The sequence below is a fragment of the Talpa occidentalis genome, unplaced genomic scaffold (genome assembly GCF_014898055.3).
Source record: "Talpa occidentalis isolate TD23 unplaced genomic scaffold, MPIMG_talOcc4v2.1 talOcc4.12, whole genome shotgun sequence".
NCBI lineage: Eukaryota > Metazoa > Chordata > Mammalia > Eulipotyphla > Talpidae > Talpa > Talpa occidentalis.
In genome coordinates this window covers 32,610,304-32,637,628 of record NW_023601212.1, presented here as the reverse complement: position 1 = coordinate 32,637,628, position 27,325 = coordinate 32,610,304, and the positions used below count along the sequence as shown (strand labels likewise).

General features: G+C 38.3%; 2 protein-coding genes across 2 annotated transcripts; both read right to left on the bottom strand.

Moving 5' to 3' along the window:
* Window positions 1-6,534: 6,534 nt before the first annotated feature.
* Window positions 6,535-25,841, bottom strand: LOC119240885 (protein NPAT-like). Its single transcript, XM_037505678.2, is given in 12 exon segments — window positions 6,535-6,877; window positions 8,048-8,733; window positions 8,736-9,190; window positions 9,306-9,366; window positions 11,450-11,558; window positions 11,632-11,747; window positions 13,686-13,739; window positions 13,742-15,352; window positions 18,883-19,011; window positions 19,615-19,711; window positions 25,504-25,591; window positions 25,670-25,841. Coding segments are annotated over 12 exon segments (3,573 nt in total). The 5' UTR covers window positions 25,759-25,841; the 3' UTR covers window positions 6,535-6,799.
* Window positions 25,842-26,288: 447 nt separating this feature from the next.
* LOC129145539 (protein NPAT-like) lies at window positions 26,289-27,320 on the bottom strand (the record flags this gene model as incomplete). Its single annotated transcript, XM_054693903.1, has 3 exons — window positions 26,289-26,370; window positions 26,896-26,977; window positions 27,179-27,320. Coding segments are annotated over 3 exons (306 nt in total), but the record flags the coding sequence as incomplete, so codon positions are not given.
* Between the last annotated feature and the right edge of the window lie 5 nt (window positions 27,321-27,325).

Here is a 27,325-nt window from a genome sequence, read left to right as displayed (position 1 = left end):
TTATTATTTAAATATTCAGATAAAATAGAAGATGAAAAGTTTCAAGTTCATTTTAAAAATTGACATACATGGGCCTCCCCAGTGGTGCAGTGGTTGAGCGCTGGGCTGCGAAGCTACCTGCAGCCTCTGCAGTGCCGGTTTGAACCCGGCCACTGGGTGAGGGTCCCACATGGCACACACACCTCTCCTGCTGCGCCTGCTGCTCACCTCAGCAGTGTATCTCATCAGTCGGCCTGTTCTGTTCCCCGCTCTGCTCTGGTGAATTCTCTCACCCTCCCGCGCGTCAGACTGTACCCAGTGCTTGTATAAATAAATCTTTAAAAAAAAAAAAGTTGACATACATGGGCCTCCCTGGTCACACAAGGGTGGAAATGCACCTATGAAGCTGTCCGTTGCTGCTGCAGCATGAGTTTGATCCCTGGCTAGATAGGGAGCGGCCCTGTGGCACAGCACCTCTCCTGACTTGCCCTGCTGCTCCCATCAACAGTGTGCTTTGGAATCTGCCTGTCTGTTTCCCACTCTGTCTCTGGTGAGTCCTCCCCGGCCCCTCCTGTGCCTCTGGCCTGTGCCCTAGCTCTTGTATGCATGGGTGAATATTTAAGAAAAAGAAAAATTGGCACACATTTGAAACCAACCTCACAGTATTTTATTTATATGCTGACATATTGTTAAATTTATTTAAAATGTAGTATATGCTTTTTTTTAAAGATTATTTATGCAGAATTGGGGTACAGGCCAGAGGCACAGGGAGGTGAGAGAATTCACCAGACAGAACAGGGAGCTGAACAGGCACAGACTGAAAAAACACTGCTGAGAGGAGCAGGCAAGGCAGGAGAGGTCTGCCACGCCATGTGGTTTCTCCCTGGCCGGTCAGGAATGAACGGTGCTGCAGAGACTGCGGACAGCTTTATAGTGTGGCTGGTTTAACCCGCTGTGCCACCAGGGAGGCCCATTATCACACATTTTTAGTAACATTATTGTATATATTTCAAATTCATGGATCTATTAAAAATTACAATTGATATATGAACATTACCTGAATGGATACTACTAATGGACATTCTTTTTTTTTTTTTTTAAAGATTTAATTATTTATTTATACAAGCACTGGGTACAGTCGAAGCACGGGGGTTGAGAGAATTCACCAGAGCCAGAGCGGGGAGCGAACAGGCAGAAGGACCGAAGTACACTGCTGAGGGGAGCAGCGGGCGGGCAGGAGAGGTCTGCGCGCCATGTGGGACCCTCCTCCGGTGGCAGGAGCAGCCGGGGATCGAACCGGCACTGCAGAGGCTGCGGGCAGCTTTGCAACCCAGCGCTCAACCGCTGCGCCACCGGGGAGGCCCTACTAATGGACATCTTAAAACCCTAAAAACTGAAGTAAACATACACTCCACATTCCACTAAAATGAGTAAGACAAGTAGCTAGTTAATATTTGTACTCCCTGTGCTAAACAGTATGTTAAGAAGGGATGAAATTGGAAAATTACTTATCAATGAATTGATCTTTAGTAAATAAGTATCAGGAAACCATTACCTTTGTAGAGATCGCTTATAAGTGGTCCAGATATAAAACAGGGCAGATTTCCTATAGTAATTAAGATGTATTATTGTAAGAAGTAGACCAATGGAATAGATTGGGGTCCAGAAGCAAAACTTCATAGTTCACCAGCTTATGACAAAGATAGCCTGCATTGTGTTTGGGAAGGACAGTCTTTCTCAATAAATGTTTTGGCTAAATTGGATACCTATGGAAAATTGATTACAGATGAAGACTGATCAAACCCAAGTCCGAGCAATGAGCTTTTGGAAGAAAATACGGTAAAATATTCAGACATGTTCATCTGAGAAAGATTTATGCATAGAATACAGGAAAAATATATACATAAATGTAAGAACAAGACAACTGAAATAGAAAACTGGCAAAAGACATGAGATATTCTCCACAAAGATCTCCAAATGGCTAATAAACACTTGAAATGGCATTATACCTTAAAGGTATAATGGGATACCATATATGCCACTAAAATGACTAGAGGGCCTCCCCTGGTGGCGCAGCAGTTAAGCGCTGGGCTGCAAAAACTGCCTGCAGCCTCTGCAGCACCGGTTCGATACTCGGTCACCGGTGAGGGTCCCACATGGTGCGCAGACCTCTCCTGCCGCCCGCCTCTACCCTCAGCAGTGTATTTCGTCAGTCTGCCTGTTCTGTTCCCACTCTGGCTCTGGTGAACTCTTTCACCCTCCTGCGCTTCTGACTGTACCAGTGCTTGTATATATAAATAAATAAATCTTTAAAAAAAAAAAAGTTAAAAAAAAAATAAAATGACTAGAATGAAAATACCACCTACTGTCAAGAGAGAACTAGAACACTCCTTACACTGTAGACAGTAGCATGACTCAGTATAGTCTGGAAAACTGGAAAATCTGAGTAAGATTGGATACATACAATTCTAGGATCCAGCAAGCCCACTTCTAAGAAGATATCCAACTCAAAGTGTTAATACAGTCACTAGGACACATGCAGAAGAATATTCACAACAGTCCTATTCATAAGAGTCTCAGTCTGGAAAGAAATGTTCACCAACCATACAACAGATTAACCATGGCATAAGAAAATGTGTGCAGACACAACATGAAACTACACAGCATGGAGGATGACACTTGAATCACACACAACAGGAGTGTATCTTGCATTGTTGAGCAAAAGAAGTCATATGAATAGACAAGGCTATTACACAAAGTTTTTAAAGCTGAAATTATGGTGCTGTAAGTCAGAATTGTTAATTGCTCTTGGGGCTAGAAGTTACTGGAATGACATACAATGAGATCCTAGGGTCCTGCTGGCATCTAGTTTTAAGTGGATGTAGTACTTTTAGAAAATTCATTTAACTGGATGTACTCAATAGTCTGACCTTTTTTTTTTTTAAGATTTATTTATACAAGCACTGGGTACAGTCAGAAGCGCAGGAGGGCAAGAGAATTCACCAGAGTCAGAGCGGAGGGCAGAGCAGGCAGACTGACGAAAATACACTGCTGAGGGGAGCAGCGGGCGGTAGGAAAGGTCTGTTGCGCCATGTGGGACCCTCTCCGGGGGCTGGGAATTGAACCGGCGCTGCAGAGGCTGCGGCAGCTTCGCAGCCCAGTGCTCACCACTGCACCACCATGGGAGGCCCAGTAGTCTGACCTTTTAAAAAATATTTTGTAGAAGATCTGGAGGGTCGGCCAGAAGTACGGGTATTGAGACGATTCACTGGAGACAGAATGGGGGCAGAATAGGCAGATCTACTGAAATATACTGCAAAAGGGAGCAGCGGGCACAGTGGTTGAAACATATGCTGTGCCATATGTGGGTTAACTCCCTGGCTGAGGATTGAACTCAGGCTGCAGGGGTGATAGTGTTGAGACTTATTCCCTAGGCCACCAGGGAGGCCTGAATCTAAACTTTTTATATGTATCCTTTCACAAAAATTTCACTAAAAAACAATAGAACAATGTCTTCTAAAAATAGCAAAAACAAAATATCCAGTTTAGCGAGAAATTTGAGATGGAAAGCTACAAAGCTAGTGATACAAACCATATTATCATTACCATTAGTTTCTTTCAGTGTAAGTTACAGTATTAATAGTTCAAATGAGTTTCACAAAAGAATTCTAATTTGAAACAAGTGATTCTAAAATTAAAAGGTAGTGAATACTTGAATTTTAACACACACAGAGCTGTAATTATTTAATCAGTGGCACAAAATAATTTGCACATTGACTGTAGTATATACAGTCCATGTATATATGTATAAATACATTGTAAATCCAAAATGTTTCGTCTTCCATCTTTATAGTTAGCTGGGTTTCATAATTCAGAATATTTAGGACCCCCACAATTGATACCAAGTATGTATCACATACCTTCACCTGAATCTGACGCAGCACACCAACTGAGCACATTACTATTTTTACAACAAAATGGGAATATTCATACTTAATGACTCCGTCTCATGTCCAATCAGGTCAGGTTTGCTATGAAATGAGTCTTCATGTTAAACTTAGGAGAGGAATGGGCTGTCATAATCTTTTCTGATTTTAGAATTTTGAACAAAATATCGAATTTGCACAGAATAGAGACACTAAGTCAATGGGTAGGGGAAGAGTAAGTCTATCAGCAAAATATGCTGAGTCAAGTGGTTAAATATTTAGGGGAAAAAACCTACTTTCTCACTCATACCAGGTATTAGGATCTTACACTTAATTTTTGTTATTAAACTTTATCTTCTTACATTGTTGTTCATTTTTGAAAAAAGGCATTAAGAATTTATACTTACAGTTTAACTATGCAGACAAAATAGGAGGGAAAAAAACAACTAGCAAAGAATGCCAAAATGTTAATGTATATAAAAAGTCCATTGACAGGAAGTATAATAATAAAGTTAAAACTGATACATAATCTCAAGAAGTTGGGCCTGATCCTGAAAGATGGTGGCTGGAGAAATGAATTATTTTGAAATTATTCCTCATCAAAGCTCAAATTGTGGGCTCTGTGAAAGTCATGACCTTCATCTTTGGGTGACTGCTGATGGATACTTCACTTCATGTGCAATTTCAAAGTACTACTAGGTTCTAATAATATTCAAGGTTCAAATAATCAAGTATTTTAAATACAGGACTTGTCAGGTCTGGCATACACCAACCACATTAATCACTAAATAATGCCTAAAAGAGTATATCTTTACCTGTAGTTACAAAAGTAGCCACACATAGCATGTAGTATATATGAACACTGAAATGTAGTCAACCGGGGCACTTGACTGTTAAAACAGGTTACCAGGGACACCACTACAATCATTAAGTCCATGACATCTGTACTTCCAAGATAAAACGGGGCTTAATGTTTTGCTCTTGAAAATGAAAGAAAGTTACAAATACATATATTTCCTTTTGACAATATCTAGTGGCTCTTAGTGAACTAACAATCTCAGAGTGAATGTGTTTTAATATGCACATGAATTCGTAGTACTCAGGACATATAAACATATATTGAAGAAAATGTAATTTTCAACATGTGATTCTGAAAAAAGACTTGCCTTGCAAAGAAATTTATCAAAATATCTAAATATAAAATAACATATAAAATAACTTTTGAAGGAAAATATTTATTTAAACCTAACTGTGGTACAGTATCAAGTTGAGTTAAATAAACAATTGTATATTTAGTTCTTTAGAAACAGACCACTGCCACATCATAAAAAATTTTTACAACACAAATTTCTGCAGTAAGGGTCAGCCTTAGATGTGATTTCTACATTGAAAAATGCTGTGTTAGAGTAAGATGAGTAAGATTTTTTTTTTTTTTAAAGCCTAGGACAAAAAAAGGTTGAGGAAAATATACACAACTGTAGAAAAAAACTTTAATATATTGATATGAAACCAAACAGAAAACACTTAAAAGAACATACTTTAATATCTAGGCACAATTGGTCACATACAAATTACAGGTTTCCCCCGCAATCTGAAAGCACAATGTTCTGATTTGGTATGTTTCGGCAGGTTATTTTTTGGGTCTAGGAATACTTTTACCATTTATATGGAAAACCTTTTCAGTGTTCTCAGACTCCTAAAATAACCTACCAGATCATACCAAATAGGAATGTCCTACTTTTGGATAGCAGGGGGAACCTGCATAATTTCTGTTCTCATTTAAAAGTTTAAGCCAATTCTTCAACTTGACTGATGTTTATGTTTAATACAGAAAAGGCACCTCTTTCTCCTTAAGGACTTTTTTGAGAATAATTCTTTATGACACTTTGAGGGGCTCAAAGACAATGTGCTATACAGATACAGTCATTTAACAGCCCACTTAGAAGAAACTAAATTAAAATATAAAACTATGATTCCTCTTTTTACATCTTATGATGGACATGGCTTTCTAAAATAATACCAGAAGATAATCCTTCACACACACTTTAATATAGAATACAAGATTTAAATTAAATGTGCATTGGTCACTACTATGTAAAGAGGTTTATGAATTAGTGCAATTCTTTAGATCCCCAGTATTCAGGGGAAAATAATATACATACCAAGAAATTCCAACTACATAACCAAATTTTATATGGCTCAATAGTCGAGACTTAGTTCTGTAAAAGACCTTAAAAGTTATAAACAAAGGATCAGGACGCGCAAATGGTTTACAAAATTCCCATTTTAAAAGAGAAGTCCAGAATGACCAGAAGAAACAATTAAGGTGTAAAAGTCCAGAAATATATTCTTTACTGCAATTATAAGAAGGGGTGAAAAACTCCAAACACTTATTTTCTGATCACTACCAGGTGAAGTAGTTATCATTTTGTATTACTTAGTGGCTATGTCTTTCAGTGTCTAGTTGGACAGTTACTGAAAGCAATCTACAAGGAAAAGCATTTTCCCCCCAAAAGTGAGAAACTATTTCAGATGAATAAGCCTCAGAATGAGGGATCATAAGTCAAAAAACACAGTGTAAGAATATTAGGTTGATCTAAGCTCTATTTCAATAAGATTTATACACATTTACATATGCAATTGTCAAAGCTATACAGTTTTGCAGATTGGCTTTACTTACATTTCTGCAAATTTTTTTCAAAATAAAAAATATACCAGTTAAATCTATTTACAAGTAGGAAGCTGCTTCAGAAACAGCATGATTTAGATATAAAGTGAAATTTCAGTACAAGGAAAGTGCAGGTCATGCTTTCAGAGTCTGTCAATATCTCATTCCCTACACTCACAGCTTAAGGGATAAGAGTTTTACACCTATTATTCTAATACGTTCATATTTACTCATCATAATGTAATGATAACAAAAATTTGTCCACATCCATTCCAGCTGGAAATGAACTGGGTAGCTTCTTTTTCTGTCAAAAAAAAAAAAAAGAAAAAAAGAAAAAAAGAAAAAATAAGCCTAAGTTAACATTGTGAATTCAATTCAAGGCCAAAACTTTCCTATTCAGTCACTCAGAACCTTTCATCAGGTTCTTACATATACTGATATCTTTGCCAACATTTTTATTTCATTAGAATTTCAGTTACATAGAGAAGTACAAATTTTATAAATCTAAGGTTACTAAAATGTGCTTTGATATTTCAACATTAGTTTAGGGCAAAATATATTACATAAATCCAGAGTGTGTGAAAACTGAATGAGACAAGGTAGCCATTTCTATAAGGTAGCCATTATTGCCAAACCACAAACCTTAAAAATTAGTAAGATTTTCAGAGTGACAGGTACTTTCTCAAGTTCTAAACACTTGATAATACAGTACATGTAATAAGGTAAAATGGGTAACTTGAGGTCAAACAAAGCAGCTGAGACTAAGCTACAGGTTTACTTGTGGTCACGGAACCAATAAGCAAGTGATCAGGAATCAAACCCTGGCTTACTTGGCTATAAAGTCAATATTTTTCCCCTCATAATCTATTTCCTCAATGACACTGTAAACACCTTTCTTCCTATTCAATTCACTTACTAATTGGCTAAAGGGCTTTAGGAGAAAAGTTTCATGTTTCATGTAGCAATACTATGCCTGCATTGCCTTTCTATAGATAAGCAGTGTTAAAGAGGAAACAAGTAAACTTAAATTTTATATTGCTTTAACATGCCAACTTCTGTAAAGGCTTATGGAAGAGATGGCAGGTCATGTGAAAAAATCCCTAGAGGTAGGAGGAGTTGCAAAGAAGGCTTCTACTTGGTTATTCCATACACAATGGCTTTCCATGCTTATGTCATTCTCCCCAAAGTACTAAGGTCCTATCATGACAGTAACAAAAACCTCCTTCCCAAAGGAATATGTTTAAAAATAAATGTCTTAGTAATCGTTCTGAAAATGCGGTTCCACCAAGACACACCGAGTACCACACTGGCTGAGAAACACTGCTATATAGGCTGTATTTTCTCAGTCAAAACTCAATGCTGTCTTGATTAAGTTTGGGTAGATAGCTGTGGGGAAAAAATGCTGAGGTCGCTAATCTGAGCAAGTGAAAGAAAGGCAGAGGTATGGTTTTGAAATTAAGATGTTCAAACTTGCCTTAATTTTCTTCTTCTTCATTGGTATTGATGAATTTGCAAGATTTTTACCAGAAGTACGGCTGCGCTCCCGCTCATCTAATTCCTCAATTTTCCGCTTTTTTGTTGTGCTCCTTGAAGAGGCCCTGAACTGCTGCGTGTTGTCTTTCAGAGGAGTAGAAGCAGTTCTTGAGATGGCTGCTCTAGAGAGAATCATCAGTGTGTGGGCAGCCATGTTTACACTGTTCTCACTCCCAGTCTCACTGGCGGGGCTGCAGGCAGGCAAGTCTGGAGTGACAGGGGGGACCATCACTTTGGGCACGCTACTGTCCTCACCGAAACGCCTGCTGGAGGGGACCTTGATACCATCAGCAGGTTCTTCCTTATGCTTTTCCCCTGCCCCTGAGCCAGGTGTCCGGGGAACAGGTAAGTCAGCGCTATCAGGGAGCCTACTGACTGGACTATGCCACTGAACATCTTGTAACATTTCTGAAGGATGTTTGGTTAGGGGGCTCATCAAAGAATTGGCAGATTTGGTCTGTTCTTGTTTCAGATCCTTCACAGTTGGACCCACTGAAGTGACATTTTTACCATTTGAGGCTGTGCCTTGTTTTTTGGTTAGTTCTTGCAGTGAAGTTATAGTTTTCTCATTTCTTAAACCCCCATTTTGCTGTCCATTAGACAGTTTTGAGGTTTCTGGATTTTTTCTTCCATATCACTGCATAATTCATTCTCCTTGTTAGCTGTTGCTTTATGGAAAGATTCAAGTACAGCTTCTGTTGGTGAAACTTTCTTTTCTGACTGAGTTTCTTTTATGGTGGTATGTCTACTAATGGCAGTTTCTGATTTAGATAAAATCTTAGGCACAGGAGGTTTCTCTCTTTTGAGAGCATTATGAGAAGGGGGTTTTAAGGTGGAGGACGAAAGGGGTAAGTCAAGATTAGGAAGTAAAACGTCATTCTTCTCTTTGTTGTGGGACCCCACCCTATGGTTTGGCCCCTGTGTATTTGCCACAGGAGAAGCAGTGCTATCAAAACAAAGTACACGCCTGTGGCTTTCAAATGGCTTGCTAGTTGGAACTACATTCTCTGCTGACAAGGGAACGGTGGTTTCTTCCAATTTTTTCCCAAGATCTGTGGTCAACTTCTTGTCAGAAACTTCAACTCTACCAATTAGAAAAAAAAAAAAGAAAAGAAAAAAAGAAAAAAATTTAGCAACATAAAAAAATCCCGTTTTTTCTCTGGCCATTCAAAGAATCTGTTAAGAACTTTCCTTCTCACCTTTGGGCAGAGCATCCAACTAAATGACTCGACGAATCCACCAAATTATTTACCTGTTTTCCTGAAATTATAAATGGATTAATTAGAAAAGGAAAACAAAACATTCCTAAGAGAATATACTTGCTTGAAAATGCATATGATAGGCCACGGTATTACAAGAAAACACCTAAATTTTTTTTTCATTTTTTTAAAGATTTATTTATTTATTTATTTATGCATATAAGAACTGGGGTGTAGGCCGAGGTGTGTGTGGGGGGGAGAGGCTTCACCAGAGACAGAGTGGGGAGCAGAACACTCAGATGTACTGAAATACACTGCTGAGGGGAGTAGCGGGTGAGACAGGAGAGGTCTGCTGTGCCATGTGTGTTGGCTCCCTGGCCGGGGATCCAACTCATGTTGCAGTGGCTGGCAGCAGCCTCACAGTGCTGTCTTTAACCCCTGCACCACCATGGAGGCCCTCATTTATTTATTTTTTTTAATAAGAGAAAACTTTAAAAATGATAGCTAATATACAAATGAAATGTTCACAAACTAGTCTTTAAAAAGCAGCCTTGTAATTATACAAGATAGTCACTCATTCATTTTTATAGAGATTTCAAAATAAAAATATGGAGCAATGACATGATTCAAGTTCTGTCTTTTTTTTTTTTTTAAATAGAGGCATGTTATTTATTTATTTATTTGTTTCTTCTGTTTATACATGCACTGGGTACAGTCAGAAGCACGGGAGGGTGAAAGAATTCACCAGAGCCAGAGCGGGGAGCAGAGCAGGCAGAAGGACCAAAGTACACTGCTGAGGGGAGCAGTGGGTGGCAGGAGAGGTCTGCGCGCCATGTGGGACCCTCCTCTGGTGGCCGGGGAGCAGCCGGGGATTGAACCGGTGCCGCAGAGGCCGCGGGCAGCTTTGCAACCCAGCGCTCAACTGCTGTGCCACCGGGGAGGCCCAACTTCAGTCTTTGGATTTATACATTACAATGCTCAATGCAGCACTTAAAGGTATTACTTAGATTCATACATAGTTACTTTAGTCCTACTTGAAAATTTTGCCCAGTTAACTGTGAATTTGCAAATCTACTTGATTCGGAGACTGTGCACTGGAGTTTTAATAGCCATATTTCAATTTCCATGGACTTCAGAGATTATGTGAGGGGGTACGAAGATACGAAGTTAGAAAGGAAAGCAAAGACGAGATAATGAGGGCCTTGTGTGTTAAGAAAAAGATTAGAAAAAACCCAATGTATATGGTGATATTAATGGAGATAGAAAAGACAATGATGTGGATAAAGGAGGAATGGGAAATAAGGGTTGGTAGGTGGTCAAACCCAAGAATCTGTATGTACAGTTAGGAGTAAAAGAAGAAAAGCTAAAGATCTAGAAGACAGAATCTAGATCATAGGTAGATGATATTAACTTTAAGAATAACAAAATCATTCCTCTAAGAAAGAAGGGAAAAAGAAAGTAGTTTTTGAGAGTAGCTGTGAATTCCAGAGCAGTGTGAAGGGAAAATGGGAGAGAAAAAGAACAGGAAGACATTTTAAAAATGATTGTAAAATGGCAATAAGGGTAAGAAATTTTTAAATGGTATTGAATGTCATCACTTCCAAACAATGTTAAGAAGCCTAGGTCAAAGGCAGAGGTGGTTGGACAGATTCAGTGCTGAAGGTAGCATTTGGGTATGGCAGAATAACATGGAAAAACAGGCATTGCAGAATTGAGCCTGTATGGGGAAGAGGTGAATCCAGAAACCAACTGAAAGTTCAGGTGAAAGGTGACAATAGATCTCACTGAAAGACATTTAATGGATATATGAAAGTGTCTTAAACACTATTATGAACTGTATAGGTTTAATAATAGTAACAAAATAATAAGAAATAGTAACAAAAAGGAGGCATCCAGTATTTTTCAGATTATATAAAACAACTAAAAAATCTTATCAAACAATCCACCCTGCCCCCTCTTACTTTTGATGTTACTTCCCCACACACAAGGCCCTGCAGATACCATCTTTTTCTAAACTATTTTGTTCCATTTATCTTTTTAATTACTGCAATGAACAGATTAGTTATTAAAAAAGAAAGGCTGTGGTGCTGCCAAAAACAAATGAACACACAACATAAAGTGACACTGATGAACTTAAAATGTACCTGTACAAGGCTTGCTTCTTACTCCCTGAGTCTTCTGAGATTTTGGAGGGATGGGGAATTGAGAGATACTTCTACTGCATACAGGTGCTGCCAAAGGCATATGAAGGACCTAGAAGAGAAGATGTCATTAGCTACACTACGTTTGAAAAGCATCAATGCTGTTTTGAATGCATAAATTTTACCTGTCGAGGAGGAGCAGAAAAGGTATTTCCATTCTGTCCAACCACAGACACAGGGATCATTCCCACCATTCCCTGGAGTACAGGCTGGACTGGAGAAGCGATTATGATGGCAGATCCTAAAAAAAATTTCTCAGTAAGATTTTCTCTCCTAAACACTAGACACCAAAGTAATTATTGTGAAATTCTGTAACATTCTTTCTTTATAATCTGTTCTTCTTTAAAAAATTAATTTACGAACATCAAGACTAATCATAGTCAATGTGAACATTCAAGTAGCCTTATGGCGTTTAATCAAGATAATTATCATAAGCGTAACACTCTATAGCCAAGAAATCATATCATTACAGTTATATTCTGACTCCTCTACAAAGCATCATGAAACTCATTAGAGAACTGGTGAGGTCTGAATCTTACATATTACAAAAACAGGATCCCAACTAAATGTTAACAACCCAAGACCTGCTCATAACTCCAACTATTCTCTCAATGGTACTGTCAAAAAGGTCCAGATATATGCACAATGAACTAAAACTAGACTTACATAGTCCTTAGATGTCAACAATATAGTCTATGGCAAAGGTTGGACACTCTTCTATTAGGAATAGTACAGTTCTATTATATGGTAGTACAGATTTATAACTGAGCCTTGCTTGCACTATAAATCAATCTATTCCTAATATTCACTCACTACTTTTGTGGGGTTGATTTCCTCACTCCCGTGCACACCTTCTTCAGCCTCTCAAATACCTTCAGAGATATCATATATTCCAAAGTCCTTCCTCTTTCTCTAAGCTGTAGCTCAAATCCCACATTCTCTACCAAATTCTGACCAGTTTCTTTTATTTTAAATAGCACTTCGAACTGATCCATCAGGCTCAATGCTCAATTTCTGATATTTAATTATTGTCTGCCTATAATGTAAAAAAGGAAAAGGAGCCTGGGAACCAATATAGAAGGAACTGTAGATAAACATGCCACAAGTTCTCTCCTAAAGGAGTATCTTATCAAGGTGAGCAGGATGGTCATGCCAACCACTAACTAAATATAAAATGACATGTAATAAATGCAACAAGTGCCTCTATAAACAAGAGTTCTAAGGACGGGGTCAATTCTGGATATTAAAGACAGTAAGGAATTTCAAAGGGTTTTATGGACAGAGAAATTCAAATTTTGTTTTAATCTCTCCATGTAAGGGTTCCCTGGTGGCACAGGGGTTAAGACTCAGTGCTATCACAGCTATGGCCGGAGTTTGATCCCTGGTCAGGGAGCTAATCCATATATGGTGCAGTGGACCTCTCCTGTCTTGCCTGCTGTTCCCCTCAGCAGTGTATTTCAGTAGATCAGCCTGTTCTGCTCCCCACTCCATTTCTGGTGAATCCTCTCACCCCGCAGCAGCTAAACCCCAGTTCTTCTACGCATAAATAAATCTTAAAAAAAGTGCACATAGTTATTAGATTCTTTGAAAACTAAGACCATGCAAGCTGTTTAAAAAAATCTCCCACAATAGAGGTGCCTTCTGTTCACCTGCATCATTTTCTCCTTTCCTTTTTTTCCCCTAATAAACTTGTCCTTTTTGGATTAAAAAAAAACTTCCCCCAACACTGGGTTTTAGTATAGATACACGTGAGGAATCAGTCTGTGTGTGTATGTGGTAGCTTACCACATGGACTAGGAAGTAATTGTGGAAGGAGAAAAGTGAAAAATTAAATCACTGAATTCCACAGCTTACCAGAGTATTTTTAAAAAAGGTCAAGGTCTCCCTGAATTAATAAGCTGAAGAAGTATCATAATCACAAATTTTAGAATCCTTTCTCCTACTCTCTAGCTAGTGATTTATTGTCTGAGACAATAACTGCCTACACGAGACATCAGATCACAAGCCAGAAAAATAAACTTCAGTATGTCCTTTTCCTTTTCTTCTAAGCCTCCAACACTCACCACAGTGGGACTCCTTGGCATGGGTCAGTATGTGTGTGTGCATGTGTACATCTGTACCCGGACATACACAGGTGTAAGCCTATGTATCCAACTGTTCATTATGTTCTTCAAGTTACCTTGTGAAAAGCTGGGTGACACAGCTTGGTTGACAGCAAATACACTGTTTGCCCTGGTGGTGTCTGTAACTGAGGTGGTGGAGGTTGAGCAGTGATAGGTGCAGAGTTTCCAGGCAACACCACAACATTAGACTGACTTACAGTTGTTCCCAAGGCTGTTGGATCAGTCACACAGGTAGCTATTAGAATGTTATTTGAATTGCCAAAAGTTGTGCTTGTGGCTGGCATCAACTGTATGTATCCTCCATCCTTTGAAACACACGGTGAAACATTCGCTGAAAAAGCTATGCTGTCCTCATTCTGAGTGCTGTTCACTGCAGAGTCTTCAGGTTTGAGCCCTAGCAGGCTCTGTTCCACTGAAGCTGAATCCTCTATTCCTTCAGCAGATGTGGTGGCACCTGCAGTTTCTTCTGAAGACAGGCACTTAACTAATTCTGCATTTTTTGCAGGTGATTTAGCAGAAGACAAAATTATAGTTGGCAAGTTTTCTTCGCTGATACTAGAAACAGCACTATTAAGTTCAGCATCCGAGGAAACAAATGGATCATCACTGATGATAATTTTCAGAGACACAATATTTGATGCATCTATCTCATTTGGGTTGTCACCAGCAGATTTACCAGTATTTTGGGACTCAGGGCGAGAATCTCCCATTGAAGAACACACAGGTTCAGAAGGAAGAGTGTGTCTATCTTCTATAGGATTACCTTCTGGAGGGATCAATGCAACTTCCCTACAGTTTTCATTTTCACCTAAAGAGAGAAAAATACTTTCTCCACCTTCTTTTACAGAAGATGAAGGCTCTTGTGACTCCAAAACAACTTTCTCAGACTTGGAGGGCAGAATTTCTTGGTCTGTATGATTTAATTCAATAGGTGATGAATCATTAGATGGGTGTTTAATTGAAGATAATGAATCGCCAACACAAATTTCTACTTGTTCAGATATATTTAAACATGAACTTTCAACAGACACTGGTAATATTTTACTCTGAAGTGAAGAATTACCTTGGCAATCTGAAAGCTGTTGTGATGCAACTGGTAATACATTATTAATTTCAATTTTACTCTGGTGAATTTCACTAGAATCTGGTGACTTGGAACCAAGCAGACTAGTTTTAAGTATTCCTGTATCCTTAGAACTTTCACAAAATTGACTTTTTCTAGTTGGCTTCCCAGTTAATGGAGTATTATGGGATAAAAATTGAGAAGTTTTCCCAGAGAGGATTAAGTTTTCATTGTTAGTTTCACCACCAAGGGAAACAAATGAAGTTATTGGTATATCACATTGATGAGGCTGTAAATGAGACTCATTTGGCACACTTGGACACAAAGAATTGTTTTCAACTTCCAGAGCCATTTCAGTTTCAGCGGTCACCTGACTGCTGTATAATTCAGCACAATGCTGATTACATTCAGCATTAGAATTTACTCTTTGGTTAAAGTCATTCAAGTTAGGCACAGATTCAAAGGTAATATCAAGGGTACACTTTTGTTGAGAAGGTACAACTGTTTTAAAGGCCTTTTTCTGTATGCTAGGGCTTATTTGGGGAAAATGTTCCCGGACTTCCTGTCTAAGATCATTCTGGTTGGTGCCATCCTTCAAAGCATTTGCTGAGTCTTCACTTTGGTAGGATGTACAAAATGGGGGCTCAACAGATCGTGCATCTGTAAAATATCAAGTTGACAGAAAGATATGGTAAGTATGTACAGATTCTGAGATAGTATTCTTTACCTCAAAACACATTTTGCCAAGAAAATAATCTGACATATCAGTAAGTGGAAGTCTCATAGACTGTAGCTCTTGTTTTCTGAGTACCAAAACAACTACAGTCAAGTTTTACTGGTATCTCTTTAACAAGCACAAAACTGTTTTTACCAACCTGTTTTTCAAAATTCTGGGAAAATAGATGACACAATGAAATTCTGAAAAAGCACACAGGTTAAAGAACACCCATATTTATCAAAGATAAAAAGGACACCAAATAAAAGCTGCATTTTTTTTTTGTTTAAAGGTCTATTTATCTATGCATGTAAGAACTGGGGTACTGGGCCTCCCCTGGTGGCACAGCAGTTGAGTGCTGGGCTGCGAAGCTGCCCACAGCCTCTGCAGGGCCGGTTCGATCCCCGGCCACCAGCGCGGGACCCACATGGTGTACAGACCTCTCCTGCCGCCCACTGCTCTGCTCAGCAGTGTATTTCGTCCGTCTGTCTGTTCTGTTCCCGCTCTGGCTCTGGTGAATTCTCTCACCCTCCCGCGCTTCTGACTGTAGCCAGTGCTTGTATAAATAAATAAATAAATAAATCTTTTAAAAAAACAAAAAACTGCTAAACTCTTAAAAAAAAAAGAACTGGGGTACAGGCCAGAGGTGCGGGGGGTGAGAGACTGAGTGGGGAATAGAACAGGTGTATTGACTGAAATACACTGCTGAGGGGAGCAGCAGGCGAGACAGGAGACGTCTGCAGCACCAAGTAAGCTACCTCCCTAACTGGGGATTGAACTTGTGCTGCAGTGGCTGCCGATAGCTTCATAGTGCTGCGACTTGACCTCTTGTGCTACCAGAGAGGCCCCAAACTTCAGCTTTTCAAAGAGTTGACTTTTCAACTTCTACCATTTCTATTATTTTTCTGATATATATATATTTTTTCGATTTATTTATTTAATTTATTTATACAAGCACAGGGCACAGTCAGAAGCGCGGGAGAATGAGAGAATTCACCAGAGCGGGGAGCAGAGCAGGCAGAAGGACCGAAGCACACTGCTGACGGGAGCAGCGGGCGGCAGGAGAGGTCTGTGCGCCATGTGGGACCCTCCACCGGTGGCCAGGGAGCAGCCGGGGATCGAACTGGCGCTGCAGAGGCTGCGGGCAGCTTTGCAACCCAGCACTCAACCGCTGCGCCACCGGGGAGGCCCTTTCTGATAAATTCTTAAAGGTGAAATGGGGCCAAAAACATTTTGCATGATTAACATTTGATCTTACTGTGTACTGTTTAACTCTTAACACACATTTACTGAAGTTAATCATGTGAATGGTGCTGGGGTACATTGGGTACCCCAATGTAATGACTCAATTCTTGCCCTTGGAAAGGTCAGTGAAGCAGATACAGAACAGGAAGTCAGAATAATACATAGTAAAATTTATAATAGTATAGGAAAATAAGGGGATGTGAGAAAGTGTTGTAGAGGAAGTATTACATGAAATCTCACAAAATAAAGGTGGTAGTTGGAATAAAAAATGTCATTTCAGAAGACAATAGCACTAATAAACTGGGTATACAGGCAATTTAGGATAGAAAACATGTAAAATTAACAATATGAAAAACATAAGGATAAAAATCCAGAAAATAACCACTATCAAATAATTGTTAATGTGACACTGGGAAAATAATATTAGGCATATAGGACATTTGAATCCCGATCACAGGGTGGAGATTAGTGGAGATTACTTCCAGCCTACATCAGTTTAGAGGTAGTCAGTTTCAATTAAGTGGAACTGGAAAAGGATTGAGACTTGAAGGAGAACTGAGGAGATAGGATTTCAAGTTTCATTTTCTGCAGCGGAGCTTGACTGAAACACACACTTTCTTATATAATATATAATGAGAGAAAACACATCACATTATTATTCAGCCTCAGAAAAAATGGAGGATTAGGCTTGGGTGCAGGCAGATCCTCAAAGTAGAAATGTAGTATGAGATACTCCAAAAGTAGTTTTGGGAAGACATTCTGTGAGATTTGGAAACCATTTTTTTTTTTGGCTAGGAGGTAATGGCATTTATAAACAGATGAGCAGAAAAGAATATTTTGGCACAGTGTGTTGTAGACAGAATGGACAGAGGTGGTACTAGAGAGGCCTATGGTTTAGCAGTAAGAGGGCCAAGGATGAAGGAAATAGACTGGGAAAGCATATGAACAGGAATTTGTCTTGCTGGTGGTGTTTCAGGGTTTTTTTTTTTTTGCTTGGGAAATGGTTACATGGGTATTTCCATGATTGTAAATCAATGAGCTGATACATTCTTATTGTGTACTTTTGTGCATGTAATATTCCACAATGAAAATACAATAAAATACCTTGGCCAATTTAAAAGATATAAGATGAGGGGGGACTCCCTGGTGGTGCAAGGGGTTAAGTGTCAGCACTATGAAGCTATCAGCTGCCACTGTAGCACAAGTTTCATCCCTGGCCAGGGAGCTAACCGACATGGAGCAACAGACCTCTCCTATCTCATCCACTGCTCCCCTCAGCAATGCATTTCAGTCAATCTGCCTGTTCTAATCTCCACTCTGTCTCTGGTGAATCCTCTCACCCCCCACACCTCTGGCCTGTATCCCAGTTCTTGTATGCATAAATAAATCTTTAAAAAAAAAAAAGATCTAAGATGAGCTTATTGTCTTCCCTCATTCAATAAATAGTTATTATGTGTCACACTGACACAGCGTGGGAAGTACAAAGAAAGAATTGACTTAGTAGGCACGGTAGGTACACAGGACTTAAAATCTCATTAAGTCCATTAAGACAAGACTATCATCACAGCATATAGTTTCCTCCAAATAAATGAGATACAGATGCTGAATGGTCAGTTAAACCTGCTTAACAGGCTCAATGAATATTACTACTTTACATATCAGGGATTGAAACTTGTAATCCAGTAAAACTGTATTAGGGCCTCCCTGGTGGCACAGGGTTTGTTGAAGTCTCAGTGCTATCAAGCCATCCCCAGGCACCACAGCATGAGCTGGATCCCTGGTCAGGGAGCTAACCCACATGGTGCATGCAGCAGACCTCGCCTGTCTCACCTGCTGCTCTCCCCTCAGCAGTGTATTTCAGTAGATCTCCCTGTTCTGCTCCCTACTCTGTCTCTGGAGAATCCTCTCACCACCCACACCTCTGGTCTACACCCCAGTTCTTGCATGCATGCATAAATAAATCTTCAAAATAAATGAATAAAATTATATTAGATGTGACAGATTTTTGTTGACTTGGACACTCTTAATATCACCCTGTGCAAGTCAGGAATCTACTGTATCATGGAAGAATGGGTACTAAAAATTCACCTTTATATCAGATTTACAAATACAGTAATGATCTATGTGTAAGTCTGAACAACTTCCAAATTGAACAACAGTATTTCTTGTCTTTGAAATTGTATTATGACTAATATTTGGGTTGATGATATTAACAAAATCAAATTCTTACCAGATTCTTCTGTTTTAAAAGAATCTTTAACTGAGAGATTTGTTTCATCTACTAAGACAACATTGGCATCAGTTTCCATATGCTGGTCAGAAATGCCTTGTGATATATTTTTATTATTCTTTGTTTTACCTGTTAAAAAGGGAACAGGAAACAACTGCTTAAATAACCAAAATAAAAACAACCATTCACTTACACAGCTTGACAGTGGTCATGTAACATTAAACTGTGATTTCCATTATTGTCCTATGAATGTTTTAAAATTGCACCTCGAAAAGTATGAAGATTTTTCCACCAGGTCAGTAGTTCTTAAACTCTAGCCTATATTAGTCACATGAGAGGTTAAAGAATTTTAAAGTATTTTCAGATAATGCTAATACTGCTGGAGATCACATTTTGAGAAATACTGCATGAGGCAGTAATTCTGTGGGCAACAGCCAGGTTTTTGCATTCCCGTTGTATTACCCGACTGAATTTAGTAAACTGTATATATTTCAGAGTACAAAACATTTATGTTGAGTGGCAAAAAAAGTATATGAATACAAAACATTTCTCTATTTTTACAGCTAAACCTTTGAGTAATAACACTAAAACATTCTTCAATATATATGCAACATTTGCTTTACTGTAAATAGCTTTTTTCAGATGCACCAAGGAATGTTGCTTTACTCTAAGCTGCCGAAGAAACTGGAAAAAACTTTCTTCTAAGTGCTTTGAAAGAAATGGCTTACTTACCATAGTCAAAGAGATCAAACAGTGCCTGAAATGCTGGATCTGATTCTGTTTGTTCCAATATATCCTGTATAACTTCTTCAGACATGTGAATTTCACTCTGCAAAGGACGAAGTGGTCCTAACTGAATTACTATGCTTTAATCCCAGCAAAATAATTAGATAGCTAATATTTGATTTTTCATGTAGAAGTCTTTCTAAGAAAACTTGTTATATATAACACCATGTTCTTTTAAAATAAGACCAGAAAATAAAAAGTGAATTCCCTAATTTTACCCCTTAGAGCTAATGGGTCTGCATGTCTGGTACCACTTTGTTTAAACTTCCAAAAATTTTATGTGTGAATGTGAACATATTTCCAAACTTAAAATAAAATGAATATAGGAACTACATACGTAATTATAAAATCACCTTTTTTTAATTTGAAATGCAGCATTGTGTAAGTTAAAGGCGTACAGCATAAAGACTTGAATTAAGTATATAATGATATGATACCCATAGTAAGTTTAGTTAACAACCATCAACTCATATAAATACAAAATAAAAAGCTTTTCTTTCTTTCCCATAACTCTTAGGAGCTACTCTTTTGGAATTTTCAAATAGACCACAGAGCAGAGTGAATTAGTCAGCATGTTGTACATTACATCTGCAGTACTTAAGACATTTAAATCTTCTGACCACCTTTATTCAATAACGCTATCTTTGATAACCACAAATCTGATCTTTTTTAAAATCAATTAATTATTTATTTATACAAGCACTGGGTACAGTCAGAAGCACAGGCAGGTGAGAGAATTCATTAGAGCCAGAGCGGAGAGCACAACAGGCAGACTGACGAAGTACACTGCTGAGGGGAGCAGCGGGTGGCAGGAGAGGTCTGCGCACCATGTGGGACCCTCGCCCGGCGGCCGGGGATTGAACCGGCACTGCAGAGGCTGCGCGCAGCTTCGCAACCCAGCACTCAACCGCTCTGCCACCAGGGAGGCCCCAAATCTGATGTTTTTCTGAGTTTTATTTCATAATGTTCTTTAGTCTGCTTTTGTCACATTAGTTATTGTATATTGTTGTTTAGGTCCTCCAGTATAAATTCACCTCCCTGGAATGTAGGGGAACCAAATAAGTGATCAGGAAATAAAAATTAATTATAATAAATTAAAAAACAAAATTAACAGATGACTATAAAGCAGAGACACTCTGCGGGGGGAGGCAGAGGGATCAAAATGGGGGAGGGAAGAGCACAAGGAACCATGATGATAGTGCATGGGTAAATCGGTGATGGGAATTTTACAGGGACTACACCCGAGAGGAAAAAGCATTCGCAGTACAAAATAGAATGATGTGAAAAAAATATATATAAATTAGAAATAAAAATAAAAAAATCTTAAATTTAAAAATAAACAAATGGTAATATAGAAAAAAATGCGCCTCACCCCTTCTATGTATCTTCTTTGGTCTCTTAATATTCAATGCATTCTTCAAATGTATAAATCCTTGCTGATCTGCTGTTTATTTTTTTTAAAAGATTTTTATTTATTCAAGCATACAAGAACCGGCGTACAGCAGATGTGTGGGAGGGTGAGAGAATTCACCAGAGACAGAGCAGGGAACAGAACAGGCAGACTGACTGAAATATACTGCTGAGGGGAACAGCGGGTGAGAGAGGAGAGGTCTGCCTGATCTGCTGTTTAAAAGTAGCATGACAGGGCCTCCCCGGTGGTGCAGCGGTTGAGCTCTGGGTTGCGAAGCTGCCCACGGCCTCTGCAGCGCTGGTTCGATCCCCGGATGCTCCCTGGCCACCAGAGGAGGGTCCCACCTGGCGCGCAGACCTCTCCTGCCGCCCGCTGCTCCCCTCAGCAGTGTGCTTCGGTCCTTCTGCCTGCTCTGCTCCCCACTCTGGCTCTGGTGAATTCTCTCACCCTCCCGCGCTTCTGACTGTACCCAGTGCATGTATAAACAAAACAAACAAACAAACAAATAAATAAATAAAACATGCCTCATTTAAAAAAAAAAAAGTAGCATGACAAAAGCTACCTGCAAACACTACACTAAGATGGAAGACTGTTCTGGGACAAAAAGAATAACTCAGAAGCCTAGAACAAACTGGGTCCCCAATGACTAATACAAGTTCTATTCAGAAAATGCAGCTGACAGCAAATTGAAGAAAAAAGGGCCAGATTTCTAAATGAAGTATTTCACTTTGCTGCTTAATATAAAGGTCTTCCAGAAGCCACAATTTTCCACTTAATAAGGAGACACATCCTCTCTAAATATGTGAGATCATGTTGGTGTACTGTGTTGTAATCAGCTTATACTGATTAGTATCTGAAACTTGGGGAAAAAAATAAAGTTTTGAGACCTGTCATTCAAGCAGCCTTTTAGAGAGGTTGTGTAAGGATGGTACTTGTGTTCTGCTAACAAAGTACATATTCTTACCAATAATAAGAAATACCAATTTTCAAGCATCAATCTACTTAAAATAATTTTGACTTAATTTTATGTCCTTATTATTGACATCTGAACTTTTTTTGAGGTCAATATGATTTTAACAGAATGATACTGAACATGCTTTATAATAACTTATTCAAGCTGGTATGCAACCATGGGATACAGGGAGCCCCACCCACTAGTGCTGAGGAAAAGAGAGCTCTCATGTTTACAAACTATTGGATTACAAAACCCCATCACCACCTTGTTCTCTGTAAAAGTCACTGCAAACAGATTAAACTGAAACTTCTTACACTGGAATATGACATTATGAGTGAAAGGCAATAGTAGTAAGCTAGAGGATATGGAAAGCAGTAGAATGAAAACGATATTATTTTCTACTTGCATCAGTTTTACACAGAGATTTAAGAGATTTTTAAAATATGAAAACATGCATGCTATTATAGAATGAGAAAGTGAAGTTGATGAAATTATTTTCAGCTAAAACATTAGGTTTCAAAGAAGTTTCAATACACTATGGCTAGGGCTATTCATTTATTTTAATACTTGGAGACTTCAAATTCTTTTTTTTTTTTAATAATTTTTTTTAAAGATTTATTTATTTATTTATTTATACAAGCACTGGGTACAGTCAGAAGCACAGGAGGGTGAGAGAATTCACCAGAGCCAGAGCGGGGAGCAGAGCAGGCAGAAGGACCGAAGCACACTGCTGAGGGGAGCAGCGGGCGGCAGGAGAGGTCTGCACACCATGTGGGACCCTCCTCTGGTGGCCGGGGAGCAGCCGGGGATCCAACCGGCGCCACAGAGGCTGCGTGCAGCTTCGCAACCCAGCGCTCAACCGCTGCGCCACCAGGGAGGCCCTAGACTTCAAATTCTTAATTTAGGCAGCTCTCTTCCCAAGACTGCCCATCTGTTTTTACACAGGTATCTCCTTTCCCTTCTCTTTTTCTTAATAAACTGCCATTTGAAAAATGTAAAAAAATAGATAAAAACCAAATCCTCAATTTCATTTATTTATAAGTCATTTGCAACGCAGTATTCAATTTTGGTGAAGCATACAGTTGAACCTCAAGGGACAGGAAATTCATGTGGAACAAAGGTAGAATAGAGGTATATTTATATACAGTGTTTATAACATACAATAAAATGCACCCATCTTAAGTCACAAGGTCAACGAACTTAGACAATTTTAAGGACCATGTAATCACCTCTCCAATCAAAATGAAATGTAGAAGCCTTCTATCATTCAAGATATTCATACATCTTTCTAGAGTTTTTCCCCTTGGCAGATCACTCCCCTTGCCTTTAGTCAGGCAAAAATTTCTGATTTCTATCAGCATATATTATTTTTGCCTATTTTAAAACCTAATATTAATTGAATCATACAATATATATTCTTTTGTGTCTACTTTCACCCATCAACATGCTTTTGCAATTCATCCAGTTGTTATGTGTATTAACAATTTATTACATTTTACTATTTAGTAGTATACAGTCAGGTGTACACGAGGTGTACAGATGACTTAAGAAATTACCAGTTTTCTATACTGGTTGTGCTATTTTACTTCATCCGCCAGCCATTTTCCAGAGTTCCAGTTGTTTCATATCCTTACCAACATTTATTGTTGTCAGACATTTTAAAGATTTTTTTATTTATTTATGCACACAGGAGCTGGGTTGTAGGTCAAAGGTGCTGGGGGGTGTGTGTGTGAGGATTCACTAGAGACAGACTGGAGTGCGGAATAGGAAGATCTACTGAAATACACTGCTGAGGGGAACAGAGGGTAAGATAGGAGAGATCTGCTGTGCCATGTGGGTTAGCTCCCTGGCTGGGGATTAAACTCATGCTGCAGTGGCTACCAATAACCTGATAGTGCTGAAACTTAACCCCTTGAGCCACCAGGGAGGTCCCTCAGACATTTTAATTTTAACCATTCTAGAGAGTATGAAAAATGGCATCTCATTGTGTTCTTAACTTTCATTCCCCAAATGACAATGCTGGTATCTTTTTATGAGCATACGAGCCATTCCTGTATTTTCCTTTGTCTAGTCCAGTCTTCCATTAAAAAATGGGTAATTTATTACTGATTTGTGGGAGCTTCTTATGTACCTTGGACACAAATTCTTTGCCAGATATATATATTAGGAATACTTTCTCCAAGTTAGTGGTCTGATTTTAATTTTCTTTAATGTTTTAAATACAGACATTTTCTATTTTAAGGAAACCTATTTTTTTAATTATAATGATCTGTGTAATCTAAGAAATTTTGCATATTTGTAAGTATATTAAAAATTCCTGTTTTACCTGTTTGTACAACTGGCTGTTCACATCTTAGTGAAGCTGAGGCACACTACTCAGGTTGACAATGTCTTGCTGTTCTTTTTAATCTATATTTTTAACTTTTCTCAAATATATAATATTATGAACAACCAAGAGCAATGGTTTTGTCTTTACTTTCTTATAATTTCTCATGGAATCTGAGTGCTTAATTATGGCTAAGTACCTGCTGTATTTGTGGAGAAAAAAATGACTTGGAGACAATAAAAATTCAGAAGAGTATATATACATTTCTTAAATATTAAGATAGGAAAAACTTTTAAAAGTAGTATTGGTAGATAATTTCAAGGTTGCTTTAAAAAGCTTTTCCTATTTTGCTAGTTTACTGAATTTTTCTGTGGGAAAATGTATCCAATAGTTTTTTTATTAAAAAAGTCCTATAGTAACAATCTCAGCTGCTTTTTTCAAGGGTTATTTGTACATCGATAGACTTTTCAACTTAATAAATTCTTCAGCTCACTTTCTTTCGCCTTCACTGTCACTGAATAGCAACTCAATTCCTTCTCCTAGCAGAAAATCTCATTCAATTTGTAACCTTTGTTTTTTAAAGTGTCTTGTTCATTTTGTTAATTATGACTTGGATTCACTGTATGTCTCTAACATTTTTTGTAGCAGCATAAAAGAAATTAAAAAAAAATAGAATCTATATATACACTATATATAGCATATTTATTGCACACAAAAATATCCACTTGTGAATCTTTGATGGGTTAGGACAGTCTTATAAATTTTACCACTTAAACAATTCACAATGATCACTTAAAAATTCACTAAGGATTTTTCAGAAACACTTATATTCAACTAATGCAATAAATTTGTATGTATTAATTTAAATCTTTTTTTTTTTTTTTTTTTGGTGGGACCCTCGCCAGTGGCCAGGGATCAAACTGGTGCTGCAAAGGCTGCAGGCAGCCTTGCAACCCAGCGCTCAACTGCTGCGCCATCAGGGGAGGCCCTAATTTAAATCTTTTATATCTCATCTGTTGGCAATGTTTTTGAAATGAAACCAAAATTCCATCAGTTTTAACTATGAGTGTATGTATCTCCCTCTCTCTCTCTCTCTCTCTCTCTCTCTCTCACTTACACAAACACACACACACTTAACCATACCTGAAGTCCAAATAGTTCATCAATTGAGGTTTCTGGCTCAGTAAGGCTGCTATCTGTCTGCTTAGGTACTTGAGCAATATTGTTGTCACTGTAATACAGAATTGAGATATTTTAGCACAGTTCTTAATTAGGCAAAAACTAGGCATTTTAAACACATATTGCTTACCTAGTCAAAAATTTATTGATGTTTTCTGCAAGTTTTTCCTGAAGAGATTTGTTGCTTAGTATTTTTTCCCGTGCATTTTCAATAACCATTTGCTAGAAAAGAAAGTATTAAAAAGATCCAATTGTTAAAAAGTGCCAGTTAATGGAAACTGGATAGCATAATAAATTTAGCTAGAAACTCAGAAGTCAGGTGGCTCTGTGCACATCAGTAACTTAGTACTATACTCTATGAGAGTTTTCACAGGTCCTTCACCAACCCTTCTTCACTGAACAAAGAATATAGTTTATTCTAAACACTTTAGCTTTTCATGCAAGGTTTTCAATAATCTGACTTCGGTAAAGTGCCCTATTAGACTACGTAATTCAGCAAGAACAATGGATTTACAAGTTTCCTAAATATGTTGCTGTTTCTTACTCGGAGCATCTATAAAAGCTATTCTGAATGGACCATCTGTTACTGTTAAAGTTTGCTACTCTATCCCATGGCAATTCCACTACACAGAGAAATGCTGAATTACACACACACACACACACACACACACACACATTTGTGCATATTTTAGCATTTAAAAACTCAGGAATATCTCAAGTTGCAGAGATTGGGAAGGCCACTTACTTTTCTACTGCAAATGCATTTGGATCTTGGAAATTTCGTATTGTTGAATGAGGCCCAGAAAGAGTGATTGTTTTCCTTGAGAGTCACTGAAATATTTTAAAAGTTTGTCTTTAATCAATATGAGCAACAAATTGTATAGAAACATGTATCTTAAGATCATGGTAGAACAGATATTTTCTCTGCGGTAGGAACAAAGGACAGTAGAGTAAAAAAAGCATTGCTAGACTTCAACAAGAAGTGTCTAAGCTATGTAGTTTGCAGCAAGTTAAGCTCTAACCCTTTGACCTAATTTATAACAGCATAAAGAACAAAGTATAGGGGCCTCCGTGGCAGTGCAAAGGGTTAAGACACAACCTATGAAGCAATCTGCAGCCACTGCAGCGCGAGTTTGATTCCTGATCAGCCAGGCAGCAACCCACATGGCGCAGCAGACCTTTCCTGACTCACCTACTACTCCCCTCAGCAGTGTATTTCAGTCAATCTGCCTGTTCTGCTCTCCACTCTGTCTCTGGTGGATCCTCTCACTGGCCGCGCCCTGCCCCTAGCCTATACCCCAGTTCTTGTATGCATAAATAAATCTTAAAAAAAAAAAAAAAAAAAAAGGCATTTACCTTTTGCGCCTACCAGGTGACATTAAACTGGCATGATTTTTCTTTTCCTGAGGACCAGGAATGATATTTAAAGTTTCTCCAGCTGTATTTCAAGAAAACAAAGCAGTAAGTCAAGGAAACTGAATAGTTTTGTAAACTTTAATTAGTAAGTAGTATTAACGATTTTTTTAAAAACTAAATTCAGTTACTGCCTAGTACCTAATTGCCTACTATATGAAATGGTATAAAGAAGTGCCACTCATTTATACAATTTAAGATTTAAGAAAGCAAAATTCAAACTTACTGGTCACAGTGTCTTGTGACTGTGAATGGTTGACAACTACAAAATTTGATCTTAAAGAAGCTGAAATCTGGCCCGTTGGCCGATTAACTGGTGTAGCTGTCAAAGGAGAAGCAGTGAATTGTTCTGGAAGGTAAGGTAAAGTCAGCA